At 48.3% G+C, this 26,015-nt stretch overlaps 1 protein-coding gene across 2 annotated transcripts in view; it reads right to left on the reverse strand.

The window, feature by feature from the left end:
• Positions 1-26,015, reverse strand: part of LOC122398184 — a 68,241-nt gene that overhangs the window by 18,808 nt on the left and 23,418 nt on the right. For both annotated transcript variants that reach the window (XM_043397852.1, XM_043397851.1), the window contains one exon: positions 19,393-19,452. In XM_043397852.1, coding sequence (XP_043253787.1) covers positions 19,393-19,426 — 34 coding nt within the window. In that variant the 5' untranslated portion in view covers positions 19,427-19,452. The remainder of the gene's footprint in view (positions 1-19,392; positions 19,453-26,015) is intronic.

Consider the following 26,015-nt stretch of genomic DNA (forward strand, 5'->3'; position numbering starts at 1 on the left):
GCCGTCGATATTTTTGTCGGCGCAGGCCAGGATTTAAGGAGCAAGCAGGCGCAGAAAGCGCGCGAGCGTGTAATGGTGATTGAATGCGGCTAATGGTCGTCCCGTACGGGACTCACGGCCCTCCGAGATATACGTTATGACTCGGGCATAACATTTACCGGGTGGTAAACAGCCGTGCATAAACTCCAATGGTCCGGGAACGAGCCCTTCGCTAAAGAAAACTGCGCGAATCCTACGGTTGCTGATCCGATTCTCCTTTTGCCTGCACTTTTACGCTCGCGACCGTCAATGCCGGACGAATCCGGCACGTCGGAGCGATTTTTGCCCCCGTCGAAACACGACTTCCCTTCGCTGCCAACGAGACTACCACGAGTTTTACGTGTCACGATTCGCTGAACAACGATCTCAAATTGTTGGATTTCTTTGATGCATTTTTATACCTTCGCTCTGCCGTGTGTATCCGATTGGACACGCGTCTACGTGACTTCGGAGTGCCCCGCGTATGTATATCAATCGAACCAAAGTACGCGTTTCTTGTTTGGTTTTTGCGCGTGTCGAAGACCAACGAATAGTTCTCTGAAGAAAAGTTTATACCAGTTTTCAAACGAAAAGGAAGACGTTAAAGTCCTGCAATTTGCCTCCGGTGGTCTTTTCGAGGTCTCTGGTTGCAGCAGGCGCGTGTTCGGTACGCTTTTAAATCGTCGAAGAGTGTCGCGGGGCCCAGAACGACAAACTTCTCCGGACAACGCCGCCATGACAAATCGTTCTAAGCAGCGTGACGCAGTAAATCAAAGGCCCGTCATCTCGAAACGGTTCTGCGGTCCCGTGAGGAAAGATTCGGAATGAGAGCGAGATACTGCGCAAGCCAGAAGGGAAAAAGATGGACAGAGAGGACGAAGGGATGGCCCTTCAACCCCGAGGCACAACTAAACCACGATTAAATCGTAGTCGATAAAGCGTTGGTCGGGCATTAATAATAATTAGGCACGGCGCGGTTCGAAATTAGCGGTCAGCGCCGGGTACCTAGATAATAAACTTGCCAATGAGCTTGAGATTGCCAACTCCAATAAATTAAAGAATAGAGTAAGCACACGAGAATCCAGGAATTATCGCCGGATTAATTGGGGAGCGTCGTAAACTCGGTTACAACGGAAAGAATGGTAATTGAATGCGGCTCGTTCCGGAAAAGAACGTTTTACGAGGCGGTTAAGTGCTTCGAGGATGTTCCAAGCCTTGGTTTGCAGGTTCGTCTCATCGTATTCCGTGCGATTAGCTGACGAAGGCAGAAAATAGAATCCGAGGAGAACCAGGGATGATTGAACCGAGCCAACGATAACCAGCGTCCAATTTAAATACGATATATTAAGCATTAGCTAATTATTGGCGAAATTAATTTATAGGCCGTTCGTCCGGTCGTATCGACGTTATTACAATATAAGCAAAAAGGTATGAGTTATTCATAAAGAGGCGTGGTTACCAAATGTTTTTTCTCGAACTTGTTGAAACCACGTCCCACCGTGACGACTCGTAAGGAAGTTCTATCGTTCCAAGCGGAAAACTAAAAAGTTTGGTCCGTAAAACGATCCGGGAATCGTTTTCGGTGAGCGTAAAATAATTATGCCGCTCGTGGATCGCATAATCGTATGCGCGCGCGGCTCGCGTGGGTGGATTCGGTAAATTTCAATCTGCGTGGTTGCCGGAACGCGCGTCATTCGAATCGTCATGGCGTGACGGGCCCGTGACGTCGCGACGCGTGTGGTCCCTTTCGGTTTATTAAGTCCACCCTCCTCCGTGGGGGCCCCCGGGCGCCAGGATCGCCGGTATAAAGAACGTTGAGAGGCTCGGTGAAACGGGATTAATATATTTAAAAAATTACCGTGCCGCATCCCCGATGTTCCGCCGCGCGCGGTTTCGTATCGCCCGCCATCCCCGGCGTCGCCGTAAATCATCGCGCGGCGTTTTGTTGTTCCTCGCGAGTCGTTGTTGTTAATTCGGAACGGGGCCCACGAATCCGCGGGACGCGCGTTCCCTCGTAACTCCGACGAACCGTTAACGCTAATGCGCGAATTTATCGTTTATTTCGCCGTTGGGAGGAACCGTGGTCGGAGGCCGACGAGATTTTTGTTTGGACAATGGTAAAAATCGACTGGCACTGGACCCGGCTGGCAAAAGTCATCGCTAAAGTGTAAATTTTCTGAACGATAACCAAAGTTTAGCCGATCACGGCTATTACCTCCGTCACGGTTGCTAGATACGCGTTACAAGAGGTTGTATTTCATTATCAGGATAATAATAACGGATAGCGGTCCGATGGTAACGACAAATTTCCGTGTAAAGACGAACACCGCAGGAGATTTTCCAGCGTTGAAGGAGCCTTTAACGCGGCAGCAAGAACGATGACAGGTGCACGGCGATCGATTAAGTACGGTGCAAAAGAAGCTCCAACGGAACTGAGGCAGTCGCTATGATCGTTAAGCTAACCGGCGGGACTAAACACGCAAATCCTGCTAACTCATGCTATCGTATCGCTGTCTCCCGCCCGTACGCCTTAATGAAAACGACGTTGACGCGTTTGTATCGCAACGGGAAAACAGACGTCGAACGGAGCGTGCCCCAAAATTAGTCATTTTTAAATAACCTCAAAAACATCGACAAAAATTTAATCACCTTGACGAATTCTGAATGGTGTTCCGGTTCGAGGGAAGAAAATCCCGAAATTACAAGTTCCGTTCGGTTGGAGGAGTTTGTCCGGGGCCAAAAGGACCAAGGGAAACGAATCACCGGGGGATCGATTCGTCGGTAGATTTTCGAAGATAGCGCGCGATGGGGGCGCGTATAAGAGGGTCAAGGGAGCGAAGATTGACCCGTGACCCGAGAGTTATGACGCGAGTCTGATTCCTGAAATGCTTGCGCACACCCTGTAATCACGTGGCTGAGTCCGGGGCCCCCGCCCGTGCACGCCACGCTGGATATCTATAATTTAAATCTCGCTCGGCCGTAAGTGGCAGGAAATCATTGTAATTAATATGGCGTACATCCACGTGCGACCGTGTAGGTGAGCGAGAGCCGTGCAACGGGGCCCCGCGACCCCGTCGTCTCGCCCGGGTGTCTCGATCCTCGGACAGTTGCTCGTTGTTGCGTTAAGAGGATGTAAGCCGAGCGGCCGCGGATACGGAAGCTTAGCGGTTTTGCCACGGGGAATCGGTTTACCGCCGTCTGGTGGTTACAGTTACCGGCGACGATCGGCTGATTTTCTGCCATTCGCGGCCGGGATGTTTAAGAAGAATGTCCGGCGATCGCGAAACCGGTCGGGGGAATCCAGATTAATGCTCCACCGGTCGCGAGACAGAATTTTACGCGTTCGTATCCATGTCTCCGACCGTGGTCCTGGTCTACCCGCGCGATACTCCAATATTCCTGCGACTCGAATGTCTAGACGCTGTCTTGGTCGACCGATGACTAAGAAGGGAAGAATCGAGCGATCGGGTGCACGATTAAGGCAAGAATCAGATATTTTCTTCGTAGCGGGGTTCTATCAGCGATTCTTTGTTCTCAAACTCCGCGCCATAGTACCACCTGTGCCCAGGGCGTTTTTAGACCGACATGTCGACGAGTCCCCGGCTCGCATGGTCCGTGTAACGGCAACATGACTCGAAGAAATGTTTCAATCATCCGGACAAATGTCACTCGAGGCTGCCGATCTTGATAAGCGATCCCGTCCGGCGGCGATATTTTGCTCGGGACAAGAAATTGTTACTAGGTTGCGCGAACCAACCACGTGGCAGCGGCTCGCGTCAACGGGCGACAGCTCCCCATGAATTATTCACGAGGAATTTGCAGCGCGCCGTCAATGTGGCTGTCATTTCTCCGTTCGTATCAATTTCTGGCCGTCTCGGCGCCGCGGCGTCGTTACACCGTACACGCGTCGTCCCGTTGCGTGGCATCGGAATAACTTCGCCGATAAGAAGACACTGTTTGAAAGCAGCCTCGTTGCGCGCGACTTGTCGTATCCGGTTGGCGATCGTACGTCGCGTGTGACGGCGCCGTGTCAAAACGATCCTATCGGTAAAGAGGTCGCAGGATCAGCTGGACGGACATTACGGAAGCGATCGACTTCGCGTTGACCTTGTGGGTGGTCGTATTCCGATATTCGACTCGAGAAGACGGAACGTATCGATCCTCTGAACATCTGGAAGGATCTGTACATGTCATGGATCTTCAAACGTTGTGTCTTATGAGGGATTTTAGAACTAACAGGGGTCACGTAGCAACCTCGATCTTTCGCGAATAAAGACGTTGACGCCCAATTTAATGCAGCTTGAAGGACAGAGGCTCGCGAAGCCTCGTAAAATTAGTCAGCGCGAAAGAACGCCTCGAATTCGTGCCGTTTCCTTCGCGCATAAAGTGCACGATAACGCTTCTCTTAAACGACGATTTACCTCTCGCGTCGTTGGTTCTTTCCGCCAACGAATTCCCTCGCGCCTATTCCCGGACTATAAATAAACGATAGGTTTGTTCCCCTACAGTATTCATTAAATAATATCTTTATTTCGTAACAAAACAATAAATAAATGTTATCTAACAGGCGCGTAATAGCCTTTCCGCCATTTGTAATTGGAAGGTTAATAACTGTTGCTGGTCTTCGTCCATTTTTAATCACGCGCGCAGAAACGTTTCTGATTGAGAAATTAAACAACCTTACGGAGGCCTCGGATGTCTTGAATAATAATTCGTACAAATATCCTTGACGCGACTGCTTGAGCGATAACTGTAGAGTGCCACAATGTTGCACAACCTGTCGTACGACGTGTTGAATGGCTGTACGGCACTTCCACGGGACTATCATTGCGATTCGAAGTACAGTGAGAGTAAAAAGTATCCGTACAGCGAGTAATTTCAGGAAAAAAAACTCTATATTATTCGGTTTTTCAATAAACTTTTTTTCTTGAACGTCTAAAATAAATTTGACGGTGGAAAGGCTTGAAACATTTTGCGTCAAACGATTCTGTATCGATTTCGACGTGTTCCCGTTAGCATCGAAGCGATTTCTCGCGCTTCAATTTACTTTTGGTCCAGCACTTTCGTCGAGCTTTCAACGCTTGGCCATTTTAGCCCACGCGGTTCGAAACGACTCTTGACCCGTTTGCAACATTGTCGTTGGGATCACTGTTGCGGCGGACGTTAGACGAAAATGCAAGACGAAACAACAAACGATAAAACCTCGAGGCCCGTTATTATCGTTCGTTACCGTGACGTTTATTATTTGCATTTCGGTTTGGCGCGATACGGGGCCAGGCGCGAGCAGAAACGAACGATCTCTCGTTCCGAGCACACGTTTTGCCTCCGCGAGGCGACCCAAAAATATCTCGCGGCTTTTCGACCGCTCGTCGGGCTCGTTTGCCCTTTCGATGCCGCGTACGACCGTGCACTTCCCGCCAAATTACAAGAATATCGTAAAATGTCACGGGTAGTCTCCGAGCGAGCAATTACAATTTCTCTCCGGACGAGCGTGCGCTGTTGCGTAAAACTCGTTTTTCTTTCGTCGACCACGGGGCCCCGAACATCGCGTCGGCCGAGAGTCCGTGTACTTCGAAATTCTTGGTAAATTGTGACCCTCTGTTCCAACGTTTAATCGTTTTAATACGCGCGGTACGTGAGCCGCATTTTCGACGTTTAAATTAGTCGCAGGATTACTGGAATGAACGACCGTCCCACGAAACTTTAAAGCCGCCGGATGGAGCTGTATTCGCGACGCGGGGCAATAAAAAGAAACGCGAAGCGTCCGAGACTTTCTACTTCGTAACGGATAATAATAACAATAATGATACGTCTTTATTGTGCCGAGCTTGCATACATTAAGAAATCAGAATCCGGCGGAAAGAGGATAAAAAAAAAAAAACAAAGAAATGAAAACGAACGTGTAGAATTAAAAATAAGTATACGGTAGGTGCACTTATATTCTGTTATTAACCGAGCCTTAAGAGCCGGCGAAAAGAAAGCAACAACGAATATAAAAAAAAACTGATCGTAGCGCGGCTTACATTTTCATTCGACGAATGGGAATGGGAATGGAAAATTTGTTGATACGAGAAAAATGGCGGAACGGAGGGTACCAGGACTGGTAAACAAATTAGGTGGATCGTGGCTAGAGACGATGGTAAATCATGCTTCGACGTTAAGAGGCTGGTTCGTCGTTATTGGACGGCGCATCGGTTGCGTGAGAGAATTGCCTCGGGCTGCATTCTCGAAACGAAAATGCGTTTCGCCATGGGAGCTCGCGGAGTTCCCATAACGAACCTTCGGGGCTTTCGTGGGCCAATCTGGACCGCCGTGGATCCACGATCATTTGGGAATTACACGCAAAGAGTGTCGGGTATTGCGAAATGTGCTTTGGGAGTTAAACGATCCCGCGAAATCGTGTCTCACCGCTCGTTCTTCGACTTTAGAAACATCACGAAGGTATTGCACCGATCGGAACTCGAACAACGAATGATGTAATGGAAGTTCGCCATGGAATTAGAATACAGTACAGTACAGAAAAAAAAAATTTCGAACGGTTCTAAAAAAATTATTTTTAGTTGCAGGGGTCAATTACAATCATTTTTGGTGAATAGACATAACCCCGAAATCCTACTCACTTTCGAGAAAAAAAATTCCTCACCGAAAATCTAATGTGAGGTCAGAAATGTGTTCCCGCGTATCTTTAAAACGTCATAACTTTTAAACGGATTGGAGGATTTTAATGTTTCAAACGGCAAACAACGCGTATTTCAGTGCAGAATATGTAGAAATTCTAACAATATACGAAAAGTTGTTCCTTGACCCCGTAAAGTGAGAAGAAACCCCATAAATCGAACTGCACCTTTTTCTCGCCAAACTAATTGATTTATTCGAAATTTGTGCCGTGAAACATCAACAATTGATGTTAAGATAAATTACTACTTCTCTTCTTTGTAAGCTAACACGTGTAATTGTCAGATTGTTCGCGTTTGGAACTTCAGCTCGCGCGACTGGATTCCGAGGTGTTAACAGGTCAGGAAACAGGCGAAAAGAATTAGGTCGTCGGATGATCGTGTAACCGGGACAAGACGCGCAGGACCCGATGCGTGCGGTGCACCGCGAGGTGCATTTCGCGTCGTGGAAATACGAAACAATTTTTCTGCGGGGCTCGGTGCCTCGAGAGGCTGCTTTACGAGCGACATAAATCACAGGCTGTGCACGTGAGTGTGAGTGGGCGGAACCGCACGGTACCCACAACCGTACACCATAAATTTGATACATGTTCATTGTGGTGGCTGGGTCGCTGAACAGCCCGGGTATTCCTTGCGATCGGTGGCCCGCGAGAAGACTTTCTACCTACCGATGAAAGTCGCGAAAATTCCAGATCGCCTGGAAACGCTGTGCCCAATTATTTTTTAATCGATCCCCGCTTGGAATCTCGTCGTTCACCTCCGAGAGGAACGTCTTTATCTCCGTGAAAGCTGTTTCCCGGTAACTGAATCCCCTACTAACGAACCAAGATTTAGAGACTTTCTAGATGCTGTGCTTGTAATCTGAACTTTCATCGTGATCCGTACGTACCGATTGTAAAGAATTCTAAGTCGAGTGTTTCTTTCTTTATGGAACTCTCGGGAATTCATATGTATTTGAAATGTGGGGAGGAATGACCTAGGATAGAATCCAGATTTTATAAGGTATTTCAATGAACGAAAATAGGAATCATTTCAGTAGCCAGAAGGCGATTATTCCTAAAAAAAAGTCGATAGAAAATGTTTGTTTACGAGGTTTCGTTTCCCGAGGAAACGAGTTTGGGAATTAGTCGGAAACGCGCCCGATTAAATATGACACGGCTGACGCGTCTGTCCATTACTCATTACTTCTACTTGTTCGTGTATCTCTAACCATCGATGGTGGTACAGCGTTATCTGTTTTACATCGATTTTACCATCTTCTAACTAATTAAAACCAGTTCAACCAGATAACAGCGTACCACCTACTGAGCCTGCACACGCATGTCGAACACGCGGCCCGCGTGATCGGTTTATCATTTTTTTGCCGACGTACAATGTATACTTTACAGTCTAGAAAATAACATATAAGTCTTTTTGTCTTCTTTTTGATCCTAAAAACCTTTTCATTCAAGCTCAGTTTGGAAGCACCGAAATAAGTAGAAACAGCCAGCGATGGACAGACTCCGTACATCGTAGACCCCAACACAAGTAGAACTAGTGAATAATGGACGGACAGGTCAGACCGATCGCACGCGTACCTCGAGAATTGTTAATATCAATTTTCCTGGACACGAAGAGTCCCACAGAATAAATCGTATTGCACGCTTTTCATTTTTTAATAGTAAAACATTTCCCAGGGCATTTTGTATACGTACACCATAAATCTCGACACAAGTAGCAACGGTGATTAATGGACAGACGCGTCCACCGTGTCGCGCTCGACTGCAGGCGTATCCCAACAATGTTGAAAATTGATTTCCTCGAAAACGAAGCTTCGTACGGAGAAATTTTACGAAAGTATCCGCTATACTTCGTAGTCGAGAGTTTGCAACTTGTTTATGGAGGACTTCTCTTTGAGGTAGAGTGGCCAGGAACGAATGCAACAAGGGTCCGAAAAACTCTACGCTGTATCGCATATTTTCGAGAGAACGGGTCAGATTGGCTTCGTGCCTGAAAAGTAATTGCGAGATCCGAGATAGCAGCGTCCGCTACGCAATTTGGCCCTACACCTGGCCTCGTTGCTTCGTGGCTCGAGTCACAGCCTCCGTGATCCATTTCGCGAGCGAACGCGGCGTCCGCCGTGCCGGGGGGGAAAAAAATTAAATTGTTTACATCGTTGTCAAGATTACACGTGCACTGTAAATTACAGACGAGAGAGGGACCACGGGGTCCCGGCGGCGTTCGCATGCCAATTAAATCGTATAAACAAAATTACTCGCGAATAATTGGGCCGCGTTGCATTAAATGGAAATCGAAAACGTAAGCCGGAAATTATGTAGAAAAATACGCTTGTTAGCCTGATTCGTATTGCTACGATTACGAGGAGGGTTGTTCCAGCGAGCTGCTATTACTGTGAAATATATCTTCGGTGGAAACGACGCTCGCACGGTCACGGTACGTAAGTCCGTCGGACCATTTGCTAACCATTGGATATTTAGATTCGCGTACGAATGACCCCGGAAGCACGGAAACATTTCTCCGCCTTTGGACGATTTAATCATCGGCGCCCTTGCGAGTTACGAGCTTCCAGTTGGGGATTCATTGCCTCGATCGTTTCGCGACAAAATCCAATTAACGAAGTTAGTGTTCCACTTGTTAATAATAGTGCGAAGGAAACCGACGGGCACGATAGAAGCGGAACGGAAATTAACAGTATTATTGCTTCGGTGCATTCCTAACATAATGGAGAATTCTTCGACAACAGATTAGTCTCTAACGGATCGACGATACGGTAAATTCTTCCGGGACGCTAATAACGCGTATCATCTGCGAATCTGAAACCCGTGAAATCTAGTTTTATTTTCCCCCCGTGTCCATCCACCGATGCTCTTCCTGGAAGTTAATTTGTCAGGGGGTAAACGCACGCGCGGAAGATCGCGAAGAGGAATGCGTCAACGTCGACGTACTCGTAAAACCCGGTATTAGCGGAATGGGACCAGCGATTAAAATTTATGTGGCCGTGCAGAGGGGCCCCCGAGTGCGTCTTGCAAGACCCGTCGATAGAGTTTGTTTGTTTGTTACGTGATCGTTGGATCGCGCGGTGGCCTGCGCGCCCGGCCATGGACTTTCCCCGTAATCTTGGGCTCGCACACAGCCAACGGGGATCCGCAAGAGGTGTCCAATTATGCAATAGATCACGCAGGGGCGTTCTCCGGGTTGCAAATCGTTCTTGCCACGATCGACGACCCGTTCCTCCGCCGGAATTCGCGAATAAATCCTTACCGCTGACCTTGGATCGCGAGCCGCTCGTAAATTTCACGGCGAGGGAATGTCTCGGAGGGGCCCCTGCGTAGCGTAAATTAATCGATCGCAGATAAACCGGGACAGTGCCTGGTTGCTCTACATTCAGAAATTTTCGACGCGCCGCTAATTTATCAATCGCCGCCGCGGCGTGCACGCGAAAGATATACCAGAAGGCGGGGGAGTAGAGGGGGGGTTAGGGGATAGGGGGGAAAAAAGAAGGGAGAAGGAAACTGTAATCCATGCTTCACTCGCGCGCACGATATTTCTCCGTCAGGGTACAAGGTAACACGGTTCCTTTGATCGCAACACAAATACGCGCGCTGTAGTTATTACGATACAAATCGAACGTTGTTATACAAACGAGGGACCGACCGATTTATTTATCATGCTTTACGCGTTCGTTTCTCTCGCGGGGGATGGCTTGCGTTTGCGAGCGCGCGTCGAAAACGGACGCACGTCAAATTACGAGTTTAATGGCCGGGCCCACGGTTATCGTTCGTCTTGGTGGGTGGCGAAGACAGAGAGGGAGTCGTGGCGGGGGCCCCCATATACAGAAACGGTCCGGTTCGCGAGCACCGACGCCGCGATACGATCCCGTTCGCGTTACGACGATCGTCTGTGTGCGATCGCTAATCACCCGGTCGTGGGGCTCGTTACAGAAACACAGATCCCCAACGACCGGGGGTCGACGCGATCCTTAATGATCATAATTTCGCGCGAGTCGCTAATGCCCGTGCCTCGTGAACAGGGTCAATCAGCAGCCGAACAACGGAAACGTAACGACAACCTCCTTTTGATACACCGTCCATAAATTCGATCGTGCCCCGTGGATCAGTAGACCGCGCGTACACCGAACCCGACCCGTAAACTTTACTTTCTATCCGTGTTCACGGACGTTCGTTAGATAAAAGAAAGTCGTGAATTTCTAGGGCCCTGTCGAACGTTCGTGCTACGCTACAGGATGTGGACCCAGGACACGTACGTTTATTTAGACCAGCGTGTCTGGAACTTTTCCGAGCGTTGCACGCGCGGACAAAGCGTGTAACTCACCGGGTCCACTTAAGTCTCTCCCATAAACCCCCTTCGCCGATAGGTTATACTTTATCGCCCGGAGGCGAGTCGCGCGTTTTACACCGGGAGATTTCCAAACGTTGGTCCCCCTGGTATTCGAGTAACAAACGTAAAGCAGGAACGGACTACTGTCGATTGTTATTTACGACGAAACGTGGCTACGAGTCGAGGATTATCGGAGGTTTTCTAGCCTGGCGATCCATTAAACCCAAATGCAGCGGACGGAGGTTCTTACGCGCGCCTTGACCATGTTCAGTAAAACGCGAGTTCCGAGACCGCGGTTCGAGCAGGGCAGGTCTACGCACTTGTCGCGATTCGAGATAAAATATACGCTAGGAAGCGTTGCACGTCGACTCTCATTGAACGGCAATCGTCCAACAAGGCGGTTCAATTATAGCGGATAAGGCGTACAGATTATGGCGCGGCGCGTACACGGTACGCACCCGTGCTCGCGTACCGACATGAGAAATTGTTTCATCGGTCATTGTTTATGTACCCAATTATTGTACCATTCGTTCACCGAGGGTGGCGTATCACTTACAACAAATCAATTTGAAGCACACCTTACCCCGGGCTTCCCATCTCCTTAAACATCGTGTCCCGCTGGGCGGACAATGTTTTGTCTCGCCCGGTGCAAGGCGACCCGCGGAGCCCGAACCCGACGTCCACCGGGGATTTCCTTTTCCACGCCGGTGTAACCGGGGGTTCGTGACCCCGGGCTTTGTCGCCAGGACACGCGACAACGCCGCGACACGATAGGACAAACGCCATTGTCGTTTATTTTCGCGACGGTCACGCGCCTCGTCGGAAAATATCAACGATCTCGCTATGCAAAGACGCGCGGCGGATCCTCGATTCGATAGACGCTCGAACTCTAGGAACACCGAAGACACGAACAGGCGAGTCAAAGATCAAGGTGAAGCGATCCTCCTCGAGCCCACCCACATTTTCCACATTTCTTTCTCCGCGATTCGAGCACAAGCACACGAGGAACAATGGTAGTTTCGTGCGTCAGGAAACGAACAGTACAAATATGACTTCATTCAACATTTTTTTTTTTATAAAAAAAAAGCGACGAAAGGAATATACGTAAAAAGCAGAAGGGTACAATGTAGCAACACGACGGTCGAGACACCAAGCAGGATCAATAGCGAAGATTCTCGTTAAAAGATTGCATTGTAAGAAGAGTTGAATCAAGCGAGATACTAAGGGAAGATAAATTACGTTGAGGGGAGGAAGACAACCAACACGGTGGATTTGGAAGGATATAATTGCAACTCGCGTGAGTTGCGCCAACGAGAAACCATGCGAAGGTTATCTTCTATCTCGCGTTTAACAGACTCAGCGCAATGAGGATACCGAATCTAGAAGAACGAGGAAGGTGAGTTACGTTGAAGGGAGGAAGACAACCAACACGGAGGATTTTCAAAAATATAATAGCAACCCCTGTGAGTTGCACCGTCGTAAAAGCATCGAGCGTTATCAACGTGCACGTACACCTGCAAGTTACCAACGTGAATTGTTCGCGTAAATGCTAAGTAGAAGAGGGCCAAGAAGATTGCGTAGAAATCGATCGAATGGTTGAAAGGCATGATCGAGCACGGCTTGTTGAGATCGTTGGGAAAAATATGATCGAAGAAAAGTCGAAGAGATACCAACGTTGAACAACTTGGCAATCAACAGATTGCGATCGATTGGGTGAAAGGCTTTTGTCGATCGCAGCTAACTAACGCGTGCAACATCGTGCGAGTCAAAAGCTCGAGAACGATTGGAAATATTTCTCTACGGCGTAAAAAGTGTCCCCTAGACCATAAAGCGTTAATTATTCACAGCCGGGTAATTCGAATTCTACGCTTGCTGTTACACCGTCGAATGCTAGTTACTTTTACTGCGGAGAGCTCGAGCCTCTAATACGTGGCTCGTTAAGCGAGATATACTGGATACATTAAACGCACAAAATACTTAGATCCTGTTGGACGTCTTAACCCGCATAATGGCGACGTAGGCTCGCGGGACAATAATTAATAGCGCGGGACGATTCAATCTAGCAGTGCTCGCTAGTATAGTTCTTCTTTGCTCGAACTTTTAAATATCAATGAAACGAGTGAAAATTAATACTTTCCACTATTTAATTTTATTCCTGATTACGTTTGATTCTTGAGAAAAGAGAGATAATTATCCCTTTTTTATCCCAAATAACGTGAAACTAGACGTTTCCACGATCGTCCGGGGAGCCAAACAGGAAACGCTCAGCCCCGATCGACGAAGAACGAAGTCAACCGGGCACTCGAGAAGATACAGACGTCGCTTTTCATTACGATAACATCGCCGGTAATCGACCATACGTACATCTGAAAGTAATTAAACCGTCCTACGGAATCCAATCGACACGAAAGTTTTTGGGCCCGGCTAGTAGGAGAGGAGAGATATGGCGCGCCGCTTAATCGTCGGCAATTAAATTTCATTAGTCGGGTACATTCCACGGGCCAATCAACGCCACTTTCCACGCTGGAATAATCACGAAGCAGATAGGGACCGTGAAATGGACGAGACGCTATTCCCGCGTCGATCGTAAAGCAACCCTTATCCGAGGCGACCGTTCGTAGACCGAACGTACTGCATCACCGTCTTCTTGCGCGTAAGGATTCTAGCTGATCGGGACAACGGTATTCGGTAAACGACTTAAGGCCCATTAACGAGCTGCGAGCAGGGCCCGATAATGAGCCAACGCCTGCATGAGAACCACCGATTGACTCGGTGATCGATGGTTTGGTTCCAAGCAATAATTTCTATTTAAAATTAATAGAAGACTGGGCAGAGTGAGTGAAAGCAGAAAAATATTCTTAAAAAATGTCGAAACTCTTGGCGTCGCGGGTTTTTGGGGAGGGCTGTAGCGAAGAGGAAAGAAGATCCTGCAGGAGCGTCGACAACCCTCGTAAAGATGGAAAGTCACGACGTGTCCTTGTGCACGCACGATCATTAAGGCCATTAAGCCTTATCTCGGCGAGGGAGACGCCATTTAAATACAGGCTTTAACGCCGCGTGGCGCGAAGCAAACGGAAACGCGTCCCCGTGGTACACGTGGCTTCGTCGAGCGGCCAAGAACTATAACGTCACCGCGAAACGGGACGTGTCCAGCAGGGAAAAAAGTCCGCTCGATCGGAGATACTAAATTCCTATTAACGGTCCTGTTAATTGCGGCCGCCGCGCTTGCAAACGACGCGATACAAACGACAAAAATTCTGGCGCATTTCCGCGAAGCACGCCTGTACGCGTTTACAGAGAATTAGGGGACGAGGGGACGCTTAATAGGGAGATCGTACGCCGTTAGACGGCTACGGAAATGCGTCGAACAGCTAACGGACTACCGATATGGTCGTGGATCTCGTGTCAAGGGGGTACGTACGAGCAGAATAACGTAATTAGAATTTTCAATACGTACGATCTTTGAAAGAAACTGATCGAAGGACGTTCGATCGAGGGAACCCCGCTCGCGCCACGGGGTAAACGCCCCGGAATATAAATCGTCTACCGGTTCACGGACGAAGACTGTTTATTATGTCTCAGCCCGGGGCACCGACAATAAAATAATTAACGAGGATCACGCTGTGAGGTTTCGCGAATCGATCACGAAACGCACGCTCGAAGGTGACCCGTGTTTTTCGTCGTTCACGCCGAGGGGTTCGCTACGACTAATTAGCATGATAATTAAGCGGCGCCGACGTCTTTAAGGGTCGACAGAGTCCCTCGCTCGCCTCTCTCGGTGAGGTCAACCTCTCTTGTTGCCTTCTTAGGGTACTACACGATCCCCGTACGGTTTAAAACGCACGATCGATGTCGAGCCATTTTCCAGTACCCCCACGACCAAAATATTCAAAGATTTAATATAGAAATTCTGTCGCGTCTATCGAAGATTTATATTATGACCCTCCCCGTTTATAGAAAATTTCTCGATCACCGTTAAAAGTGGTAAACGTAGGTTGCCTGGTACGTTCGAACGCGGTTCGTAAAAGGTTAATGGCGTCGCTGTCGCGAACGAGCGTTTTACGGTCGAAAAGACGGATTTCTCTCGGCGCAACATCAGTCACGCCGGGCACTGGTTATAGTTCCGCGTGTAGTATTTGCGTAAAATACGGGATACGGTGAGAAAAAATTTGTTCGCTCGTTGCGCAGCACACGCGCGAAAGGAGAAGAAATGGTACTGCTGTGCATAATTATGGTAAGAACCGTAGGAAAGATATTTATTAAAGGTCTATTCTGCCTTTATCTCGTGGCTGGAATCCGAGGCACTCCGCATTTATCGCGTCGCGTTCTGCAAAAACGAAGTGTCCGCGATACATTTCACGGCATTAAACGGATAAGCGATTCCGCGAAAGCTAAAACGTGGGTTTATCCCGCGAACGGGGCACAACGCGCGGCCATATATTAAGCGATTAATTTATTTTCACCGCGGTTGCTCGGCTGCTCCCGCGGACAGGCTCAATTGTGTTTCTTTGTCCATAAACGTCCAACCAGCCACTTCCACCTTTATAATGCCGTGGCAGAAACCGTGGAACAACGTCATAATTTCCGGTTGCCGGGGCTGCCTACACGATGAAGCCATTAATTGGTACATTAATTCCGAATTGCGGAACGCGGGGTTACCTCTCTCTCTCTTCCTCTTATTCTCTTGGACGTTCAAATTAAGTGTCAGCCGGTCGCGAGTTCCTATCCGCGCGATTAAAGGGACAATGTCTCTCTTAACGAACCTCGTTAATTAAAAATATCCGCTGTCGTCTCCTTCGGTAACCGTGTTTTTGCGATTTGTCGCCATCAACTTCCTCTACCCTCCGTTTAGCGGCCCGCACACGGATCGAGCCGATCTCGCAATAATATTCCTTTCAGGAATTCTGCTTAAATTATAGTAAATTAAAGTAGACGTTAGAAAAATTAATCGAGTTGCGTAACGACCCCCTCGTGGAACGAGCCATTAAAGCTACACGAATGATTACAGAGGCACCGGAGCCTCTACAATACCATTATAGCCAGTTGAAACGGAGGAAACAACTTCCAATCACTATGTCTGTAGAAAATTCCTGCTAAAGAATCTTCCACCACCGGGGATCCTTAACCATCAACGTCCTCGTTCCTCGACAAACAAGGGTCATCGAAGCAGATGATCCCTCCAGCGATTAGAATGGAACAAGATATATTCAAATAATAACGATACGTTCGACAGCAGTAGACAAGCTCGCGGATACTTTCGCCAGCAATTCGAGAGAGACTGTAAAAGATTGGGGGCCCGAAACCGCACGTAACGGGTGACCGAAAAAGTCTCGTTACGGGAAACTGTAACCGGAGGAGAGCTCTCAGAATTCGAAACCCCGCCAATTTGCGCGTCGAAGCTCTTTCCGCGGCGAGAAACAAAAAGGAGTTAATTCGAGGCTTTAAAATCTCAGGGACGTTCTCGTTCCCACGCCTCCTGGCTGGACCACGACCTCGGCACGCGACCCCCCGAAACCCATAAAATCGTAATTGCTTCCTCATATCGGTAGGCCCCGTCGAAGCTCGAAAGACGGCCATCCATCATCAATTTTAATTTGCGTATTAGACGAATAGGCAAACGAGCGAATCGCGAGATGCTGAAAAATTAGCGGCGAAAGTGATTTAAATCGGTGATTTTGCAACCGCAAGGAACACAGACTTTATCGAGAAAATAAAAAAACGTATGGGCATACGCGGCGTTATTATGCGAGTTCGTCAAATGAAAATGCAATAGGAAGCGAAAGTTGGGTGCAGGTGGCATTAAGCAGAGGCTGCAGACACATTGATGTATTTTACACGTAATAAATCGTCTCTATACGGTGAAGTCTTGTTAATAATAAAGCCGATTTATGAGGATCCGACCTCATGATTTATTAGAGATGTTTGGGACCCAACGCGCGGAATAATAACGAGTATTTACCATTCTCTAACGCGTACTTTTACCTCGAAACATTTGTACCACGGGCGATAATTCAAATTGCAACATTTCTGATTCTTTGTACGTTCGTTAAAGGATTTAAAAATTAAAAACAGACGCGAGATACTTAAATCTTGGTACTTGATAATAAAGACTCCAACGAGACGAGTTTGCCCTTTGCGTTGGAGTACCATTACTCCCGAAGTAGTTAAAAATTTGGTGCTCCCTTTCGATTTGCATGCTGTGGGAATCGAAGATCCGCTGTCAAGGTCCTTTTCGATGCTCGGGTAGGCGCGCGTAGACCGGTTTAACCGATCTGACGTATAAATTAGCACGATCGACGCGAAGACAATCGCCAAGCACGGGTAGACGTCGTGAAAATGATGAAGAACCGGTGGGAAATCGCCGCGGCAAGAAGTGAATGTCTTTCCTTTCACTTCTTTATATTCCGGCGCGATCTTTGGTAGAGCGTCTAGTTATGAAATAAAACACCGCGGTGTTACACGCGGGGTACCCGTATACATCGGTACGAGCTGGCGCAATATAACTCGAGGGGAGGGGGACTTTTACGCCGGGGCCCTTGATTTACAGCGCCTCCGCGACCTGCCTTAATAGAAGAACTGCCAACCTACAAGAACGCGCGACCACCTTCTTAACAGCCCGTGAATCTCTTCTTGCGACGACAGGATTCTCGGCGATTGCTTTCCGCGAATATTCCCGATTCGTGTTCAAGCGGCACCGCGTGTCGATGATCCCGCGCTTCCGACGGAATCCGGGCAAGAAACCGAACCGTTGCTTTATTAACAGACCAAGCGATCTGCTTTTCAGTTTTGAGATACACTTTCGAACTTAATAGAAAAGAATCTTGGTCCCGCGGAGGAGACGCTTTAGACAATACTCATCAGGAGCGTTCCTCGTAAAACTTAATTCCCCGATGCTCGGGTTTAATGAATCTCGATGGATCAAGAACGGGATATGTGTAGAATTACGATCGACGGTACCGTTTCGAGTACTCAACAGGAGCAACGTCTTGGAGTGTTGCCGTCGGAATGGAAAACTGGCCCCCGTTATCCTTCGCCGTTTGTACTAATAGCCGAGGCAACGACCGAGGCAATTCCTAGCCGATCCTGGTTCCATTAACAAAGTCATTTCACTCGGGGGATACGCCGTGGCTATTTAATGCTCACGGTCCCGGACTATCGAGGCTTCGGCGTTTCGTAGGAATGCCACTTTTCTCTTGCTTCCTGTCTTCGTTCGTCCCGGCCCCTTGGTCTTTCTCTGCTTCATCTATCGGCGTAATAACTCCATTACGGCCCGTCAAGGCCCGAGGTTTTAATGTCTCATTTCCATCCACGCACCGGCCGCTCGCGGGGGCTACCGTTTCTGCCTCCTGGACACGATGGCGCCCACGAAAGTGTCCCCGCTTATCGCCACTTTGCGTGATCGCTTCGAGGAACCCCCGCACGAGAGAGTCGCCGAACCGTTCGTTCGATAATCCCGAGTGTCCCGGAGCGACTTCGATAAAAATTAATACGGAAAGGTGTAATCGAGGAGTCCCCGGAAGAAGGAGGAAGAACGGTCGAGCGCGGAGTTTCACGAGGATGGCGCGTCTTTGGATACCTTATGCAGATTCCTCCTTCGTTCGTATTAATAACCGGCGAGAGTCTGGCCAGACCGCAAAGCCAAGGTCGCCGGGGTTAAGGCGTGTTCAACAAGCTGTTCGTGGCTACTACCCAAAGGGCCTTTCCGCGCAACCCGGAAGCACGAAGCCTTGTAACTCAAGATCGTCCGCGCTAACCGGTGGACGGTCTGTCTCCGGAATTCCTGATCCATCGTCGTCGACCTTCGAGCGAAAAACTCTGGGGTACGATCCGCGGACGCGAAACGAGGACGCGATTCGGAAAAAGCGGACACCGTCCGCGGATGGCGATGAACCGGGCTGGCCATTTAGGGAAGTCGTCATTTCAACGGAGGGAATCGTCATCGTACGACCACCGCCGTAAACGGACACCACGTACACGTTTCTATTTATTATAAGTCGGGAAAGTCAACAATCGGGAGCCGGAGTCCGGCCGTAAATCACGACGGATCGTCTCCCGGCGCGCCTTAACGTTAAGGACCGGTATATGTAACCTATAAGAGGGATGCGCAGGCGGCAGTGATATATCGTACAAGTCCCCCATTGTCTCTGACTAAGTTCACAGCGACGGGCCACCGAGCAACGAGTCTCTTCCTCGTATTAATTACAACGTCCCCGGCGGTTGGGTTGGGTTTGGACACATCTTGCATTTATTTTCGTTTACATACAGAGTGCAAACCGGTAATTTCGTTGTTCTATTTTGACGCGCCATTAAACGACAGCCGAACCCTATCTGTACAGAGTTCAAGGTAAGGTAAAAAACTCACCGTTCGGAGCCTGTCTGCAGAGTCTGGCGAACATCTTCTAATTCGTCGATGAACGTCTACCTGCAACCGATAGTTCCGGTAAAATCAATTGATCGAACGTTAACGTGGAAAGAGGAACAAACACAGAACTCGTTAGTACGACGTGATACGGCTAAGTATCTCGCTGATATTCCCTATAAATTACAATTACCCGCTCCGCGGTTAATTACGAGGTGGATATCAAAATTTACAACGACCGACGAGTGATTGAACTTCTCGAAGCGTAACCCATAACGCTCGAGGCGTAACGCGGCGAGTGTCAGATGGGATATTTCCGTAACACTAATGGCTACCAGTCGCCTGCTAATAATTACGCGCTCTTCTTGACTAATAGGTAACGACAGGTGATTTTCCTACCGGAGCGACCGTGTCCCAACCTACTGCCACCCAGCAGTGACTTTATACCAGCCACCCTCGGGGCTTGTCAGCGATATGATCGTCAATTCTAAATTGCACGGCAAACAACGTCAAATCATAAACCTTAAATTCTAAGTGACTCGCTTTACGACCGTTTTATAGCACAATAAGAAACGCGACCGTGGAAAATAGATTCCAACGGATCGTAAATCGAACCACGATACCAACGACAAGCCAGTTTAATGTACTAATAATTTCACACGTAACTGTTTCTAATTCTGTTTATCCCAAAAAAAATCTCTTAAATCTTGTCCTACCCTAACTTTATCGGTGTGGTACATTTAGGCGCGGAGAGGATTATAAAACAGCAAACAGCCTGATAAGAGTCGTTAGCGTTTCAATAATGCGGTTTGTAACTAACAAGTGCGTAAACTTGTACAAGAGACTTTTGCCACTCGTCGTGTTTGTTCGAAACACTCGATGCAACATCTCGGATAAGATAGTGTTCGATCTTCGTATCGTTGCCAGCCCGTATCGTTGCCAGTATATCTTACCATCAACATTCTAAATCACTCAGTCACTGAATCACTGTCTGCGCGTTGCGCCACAATCTCTGTACACCGAGTTATCGCGTACCGCGAAAATAAAAATCAACCGAGATTCCGATCCGTTACGACGACCGAGAAACGAAAAGTTTAGGCCGGAATAAATTTTCGTTCGACCTCGTCATCTGAAATTCTGATGGGACGGAGTCCCTCTGGACGCGTCCGTTCGACTCGGAGGGAGTCTTCCGTGCCTCCCAGCGCGTTTCCCGGGATGAAAATCGCGCGAGGAATGCTTTCGCTTCGACGTTCTAAGGCGCGTGTCCGGTACGCGTTGCCATAAGGAGATAAGAATCTCGCGGAATACTCACTCGCCTCGGCTGTTTGAAATTTCAGACGCATCGAAAACGTTTAGTTTCGATTCAATTTGAAATCCTCCGCGCATTCAGTCGCGGTTTCCGCGTTCGAATCATTCCGCGCCAAATCGATCTCCTCCGGGGTCAGGAATCTTTGCGACATCGAAACATCTACGCGTGGAATTAGAAATTATGTGAATATCGTTTGATATAATTGCTCTGTGTCGCCGAGACCGTTGTCCCCGAGGAGGAAGAATGATCGATACGACGTGGGATGTCCCGTTAGGGTCGCGGGCGTCTCGGAGGTCCGGTCATTGACGAGGACGATCACGGATTCTACTCCGAAGAAGATACGACGCGTACGGTAGGGGGAAAAAAGTCTGGTAATTTCGTGTCAGTAGACACTACGGTATTACCATTTACAATGACCATTACCATACGACAAGGCACGGGATAGAGAGCGAGAGAGGGATGAGAAAGTTGTCGGGACTGTACATAATTGCACAACGCACCGGAGTACGCGCATGTACGGACGAAAGGAAAACACAGGCTGTACTGTGTACCATTTGTTCCACGTGCTGTTGCGCATAAATGCACAAAAATGATTTACATCGTTCCCGATACACGCTTGTAATGGTGTTTCTATGGTTCGAGCTGTAAAGAGAGCGTGGAAAAGACCGCTATCGCGGTCGACTATTCGGTAGGCTGGTAGATTCTTGTAAATTTCTTGCCGCAGGAGATAAAATGTTGTGTTTAATTAAGCTCCGTGACCAAGAATTCGCGAGAATCCACCGCGGCGGGGAGTTCGTTGGGAATTCCATCCCCATTTTACACGGCGAACGAAAAGGAAAAACGAACTAGATTCGTCCAAGATTGTTTATTTTTCGCGCGGAGAAAGAAGTTCGCGCCCGCGTGATTCAAAACGCTAAGGATGCGAGGGTTGTATCGGTATTCAACCCACGCGCAACGGATCCGAGACCACTGGGCCAGCCGTGTTTTGTTCAGCATAATTACCTCCGATACAGCCATTAATTAGTATCGCTAATTATGTGGAACAGCGGCAGCAAATACGGCAACGGTTCGAGAACTCCGTAGCCACTCGGTTTATCCTATTTGTCGCGCATAAATAACAGATTAATGCCGCGATATGGTAGCTTATGCAAATGCGGGTTCAAAGTTTATAGCATCTAATTAACAATATTACCGGGAGGAGGGTGGGCTAGAACTTAATAAGCCCGGATCGACCGGTTACCCGCGATTTAATCGAGCCCTGGATCGCCGAAAAAGTTGCTCGAATTCCATAGAATTCCAAGCTCGATCGGACTTTCTTTATTCCCCGCCAGTCCGCGGCAATTATGCCTTTTCTTAGCCACGCCGTAATAACGTATCGTAACGTATTACCAGCACGACGGTCAAGGTGTAATAAATTATTCAGCACGCTCGAGCAATAAGCACGTTGGTCGTTTCGCCATTCATCGGCTCGCTATCGAACCGAGGCGCTCGAATCCTATAGAACGGTCGACTTTGCCTCTATCTCTCTACAGCCATTATAGAGCACGATCACGCCTCTCAAAGTACTAGAAACAACGTCGAAAATTTCATTCTGATAGGCGTATCCAAAAGCATGGTGCTGTGACCCTTAACCGGTTCGTGGACAGTGAACGCGTTGACCTCATTATTAGACTCTTGGAAAGAATGCAATAAATGGAAAATTTCTGATTTGGCATACGCAAATCCGCGATCGAGGGATCGACGTCGAGGAAAAAAGGAGGGGGGGGTGGAGGGTCTGGACGGTGGGACACCGGAGACGTAATGCGACGCCTTGATGGACGGCTCGATCGCGAAGCCGGAAGTGGCCAGTGAAAAAACTGGCATTTAGAGGCGAGCAGGGCACCCTGCCAAGTCCGAACGTCCATCGTGGATGGGAGGGCTGAAAGCAGGTTAGGCCAACACACCGGTCGGCTGTTTGACATAACCAGTTCGGAGCTGCGGGCAAGGACGCCGCCGCCGCCGCCTCTTTCCCGTCCTCCTGCGCTCTCCTTTTCTCCTGGCTCTCTCTCCTGGGACACAATCGCCCGTTCCTGACCACCGCAATGTATCACGATCGATCGCTGCCACTCAGAAATCGACGCTCGACTCGGGGGCCCCCGTGTGAACCGCCCCGGATACCCCTTACGTCGCTTCGATTTCGTGGTCGGTTAGGCGAATCCGAGGAAACGCGCAATATAACAATTCGATATTTCCCGATGAAAACCTAGAATGGGTAATAATGGCACGCGACATCGAGCGAAGGATTCATTCACAAACGCGAGATCTCTGTTATTACATTTTGATGTCCCCGCGTACCAATAAGGAAGGCTTCCTGGAACACTCGCTCGTTTATCTTCATTTTAACTGAAAAGGATACCGCTGTGTCTTTATAATAAATCTCTCAGGATAGTTTCAGGGGGCGCCGACTCGACGAATATTTCTAGCTTGGGAACAAAAATTACTTACGCCCTGCCTTAATAACGTTGCTAGTAAAGTTAATTCCACGCGACGAGGATAACAATTAAAGATCATTTCATTACGCGTCAACGTCAGAACCTGTGATTCTTAGCAAGACTAATGGCAACGACTTAATAACCTGCCGCTCACGCGCCGACTTCAAAGGATTCCAGGATCATTCTCAACAAGCAAAATTGAAGCTTTCTCTTCCGTGTCCAACGATGCACTCCCTAGGCACACCCATCATAACACTTAGATTCTAATGAGCCATAAAACACTCGTCTCTGCTTTACGCGTAATAACCAATAACAAGATAGTGTACAGTTATAGTTCGGGAGGAAACTCGAGCGTAAATCGGTACACGTTTAACGCCAACGAGAACATGGTTGAACGTTAACAAAATAAATTAATCTCCTATCGATCGAGGATTACATGCACCGCGTCGTACTTAGTAGTTAAATCGATCGCGGGATAGCGATGGTTTCTCGAATGTAAACGAACTCTAAACGATTTAAAACTTTAATGCAACTTTTCGATTTACTTCGTCCACTTTGTACGAGTAACGAGGGGTCTACGATTTTCCAGAAAGAAAAACGTGAATGGTCGCGCAATTTTTCCAGACGTCGATCCGGGGTCGCCACCAATTATTCCGAACAAAATTAAAATAAAGCTAATAAGATAGGCTGGAAACCATTTACAGACAAGCGTTTTTGCCGGCTGTCAGATCTACCTGAGCGATCGGCCTGCTGGGCCGGTGGTTGCGAGCGGAAAGGAAAACGCATCGCCGGGGTACCGCGTTTTTCCTTTCGCATGTATACGCGCGGAAGATCGACTCGCGTGTACGCGGAGATACCATGCTCGATCGTTAAACCGTGATGGAGGTAAGTTCCACGAAAAACTGGATCCGTAACGTAACAGGGTCCCTGCGGTTGATTGTTGTTCGCGAGGCGAGTCGAACGCTCAATGAGAAAACAACCGTTTACGATACGCGCGTGTAAGTTCTTCGTCGGCCAGCTTTTTGCGACCAAATCGTTCGACGAACTTTCCCGGGTCTCGCTGGAAAAATTACAACCCTTTTGGCACGGAGGCGTTCGACAACGTCTTGGCCTCGAAATAGAATCCGAAAGAACCGCTTTCAACAATGGGCTACGCAAACTAATTGGCTATTCCTTGAGAATCCGAACTGTTTTATTTTGTACTACCAAAGATCGAACCTGTATAATGATATATAAGGGTTCGTATACGCGTACACGATTCTCCGTTTCTTTTTTACGTGGAATTTTTGCTCTTCCCGAGCCGAAAGGTTTGCCGACACCTGATCTATGGTCTCCTGCCATCGTTCTGAAAGCAATGGTATTCCTCCGCAGTACCATGCTGATTCTTTGGATGCAAGAAACTTCGCTCATCCAACGTTTGACGTCGTCATTATTTTGTTAAATTACCTCCTGCTGAAAAACTGCGCCATCGACTTACAACGCTAATATTATATACATTGCTGCGAGACACCGACGTGTAAACTGTATTTCGATAAACGATTTAAAAAGGTAACAGCCCAAATAACAAACACGGACGAGTGGAAAACGTGCAACGCGGTTTCGATCGGATACTTCCGTGCACTAATTATCGTGCGTTCTGCCATTTACATGCAATCACTGTTCGGCAAAACAGATTAACAGCGATAATTAAATTATACGATCTAGCGATCGATAATTTCAGCCGTAATACGCGTACACGAAATGCCCGCCGTAAACCTGTTATCTGCATTTAAAGAGCTTCCGCGATGTGTTCTAAGTACCAACACCAATCCCATTGTCGAATAAACGGTGTTTGAAACCGGTACAGGGTTTAATATTACCGCGGTACACAGAGTATCGCGATGTAAATAGATTCGAGTTTGATCCTATCGATCATCGCGGCGTGAATTCCAATTGCCGCGTTTAATTCGCGTGAACCAACATGGCGGACTAGTGGGACCAACAAGATGCGCTCGATGTTCTTCATCACACCCACTGGTAATAATAATATTTTTTTTAAATTGCAAACGATCTTTCTTTTAGCAGAACCGCGCACTTTTGAGCTTCGAGGTAAGAAACGAAACTGTACTCGCGAAATACAGTATCGGGAAGAATAAGCACGATTATCGGTCAGAGACTGCTGGACCGTGGAATAATGGCAGTCATAATGCGGTCGGGCGGTATCGTTTCTGATTGTTTCGCGTTAAATCGTCCTCCTCTCTTGCCAGTCGAGGGGCAGTGCGGTCGCAACAACGGGGCCTCCGGTTGTGCGTCTATCTTTTGCTCTTGCAATCTTGGCCGCAGCATCGCGAATCCGTCGGTCATGCATCTCAACGCCCGGTGTCCGTCCGATGCGCCAGAAACAATTTTAACGCGGGTAAATCGTTTTAATTAAGCAACATCGAGGCCCCACGCCCGTCCCGAGGCATTAGCTGCAATGGAGTTTTTGCGTGTCGGCGAAAAAGACCGTTAAACGCGTAGTTGCGACGTGTAGTTTTAATCTATTAATCGAAGAATCGCTGGAAAATCTGTCTGAAATGTATTTGGAATTATTAACAAAGAACGTCTCGACAGCCTTGTTCTCAGCCTTGGGCTTTCTATCTCGTAAAATGGCAGACGATCTTTAGACCTAGTACGAACTTAAGGAACGTTGGATGCCGTGACCTCGAAGTCGAAGGTCGGTCGGAGCACCCGCCGCGAAGAAGCACGACGCGATGTCTACTTTTGGGATGGTCTTCTTGAGCGTCGATGACCTTGAAGAACCTTGGTTAATGACTCGCTGAACTAGTCTTAGGGGAAAAAGTTGCTCAGGTTGACCTTGGCAACAC

Source organism: Colletes gigas, unplaced genomic scaffold (assembly GCF_013123115.1).
Source record: "Colletes gigas isolate AHSC1104 unplaced genomic scaffold, ASM1312311v1 Colletes_gigas_Sc00011, whole genome shotgun sequence".
In the NCBI taxonomy this organism is placed as follows: Eukaryota; Metazoa; Arthropoda; class Insecta; order Hymenoptera; family Colletidae; genus Colletes; species Colletes gigas.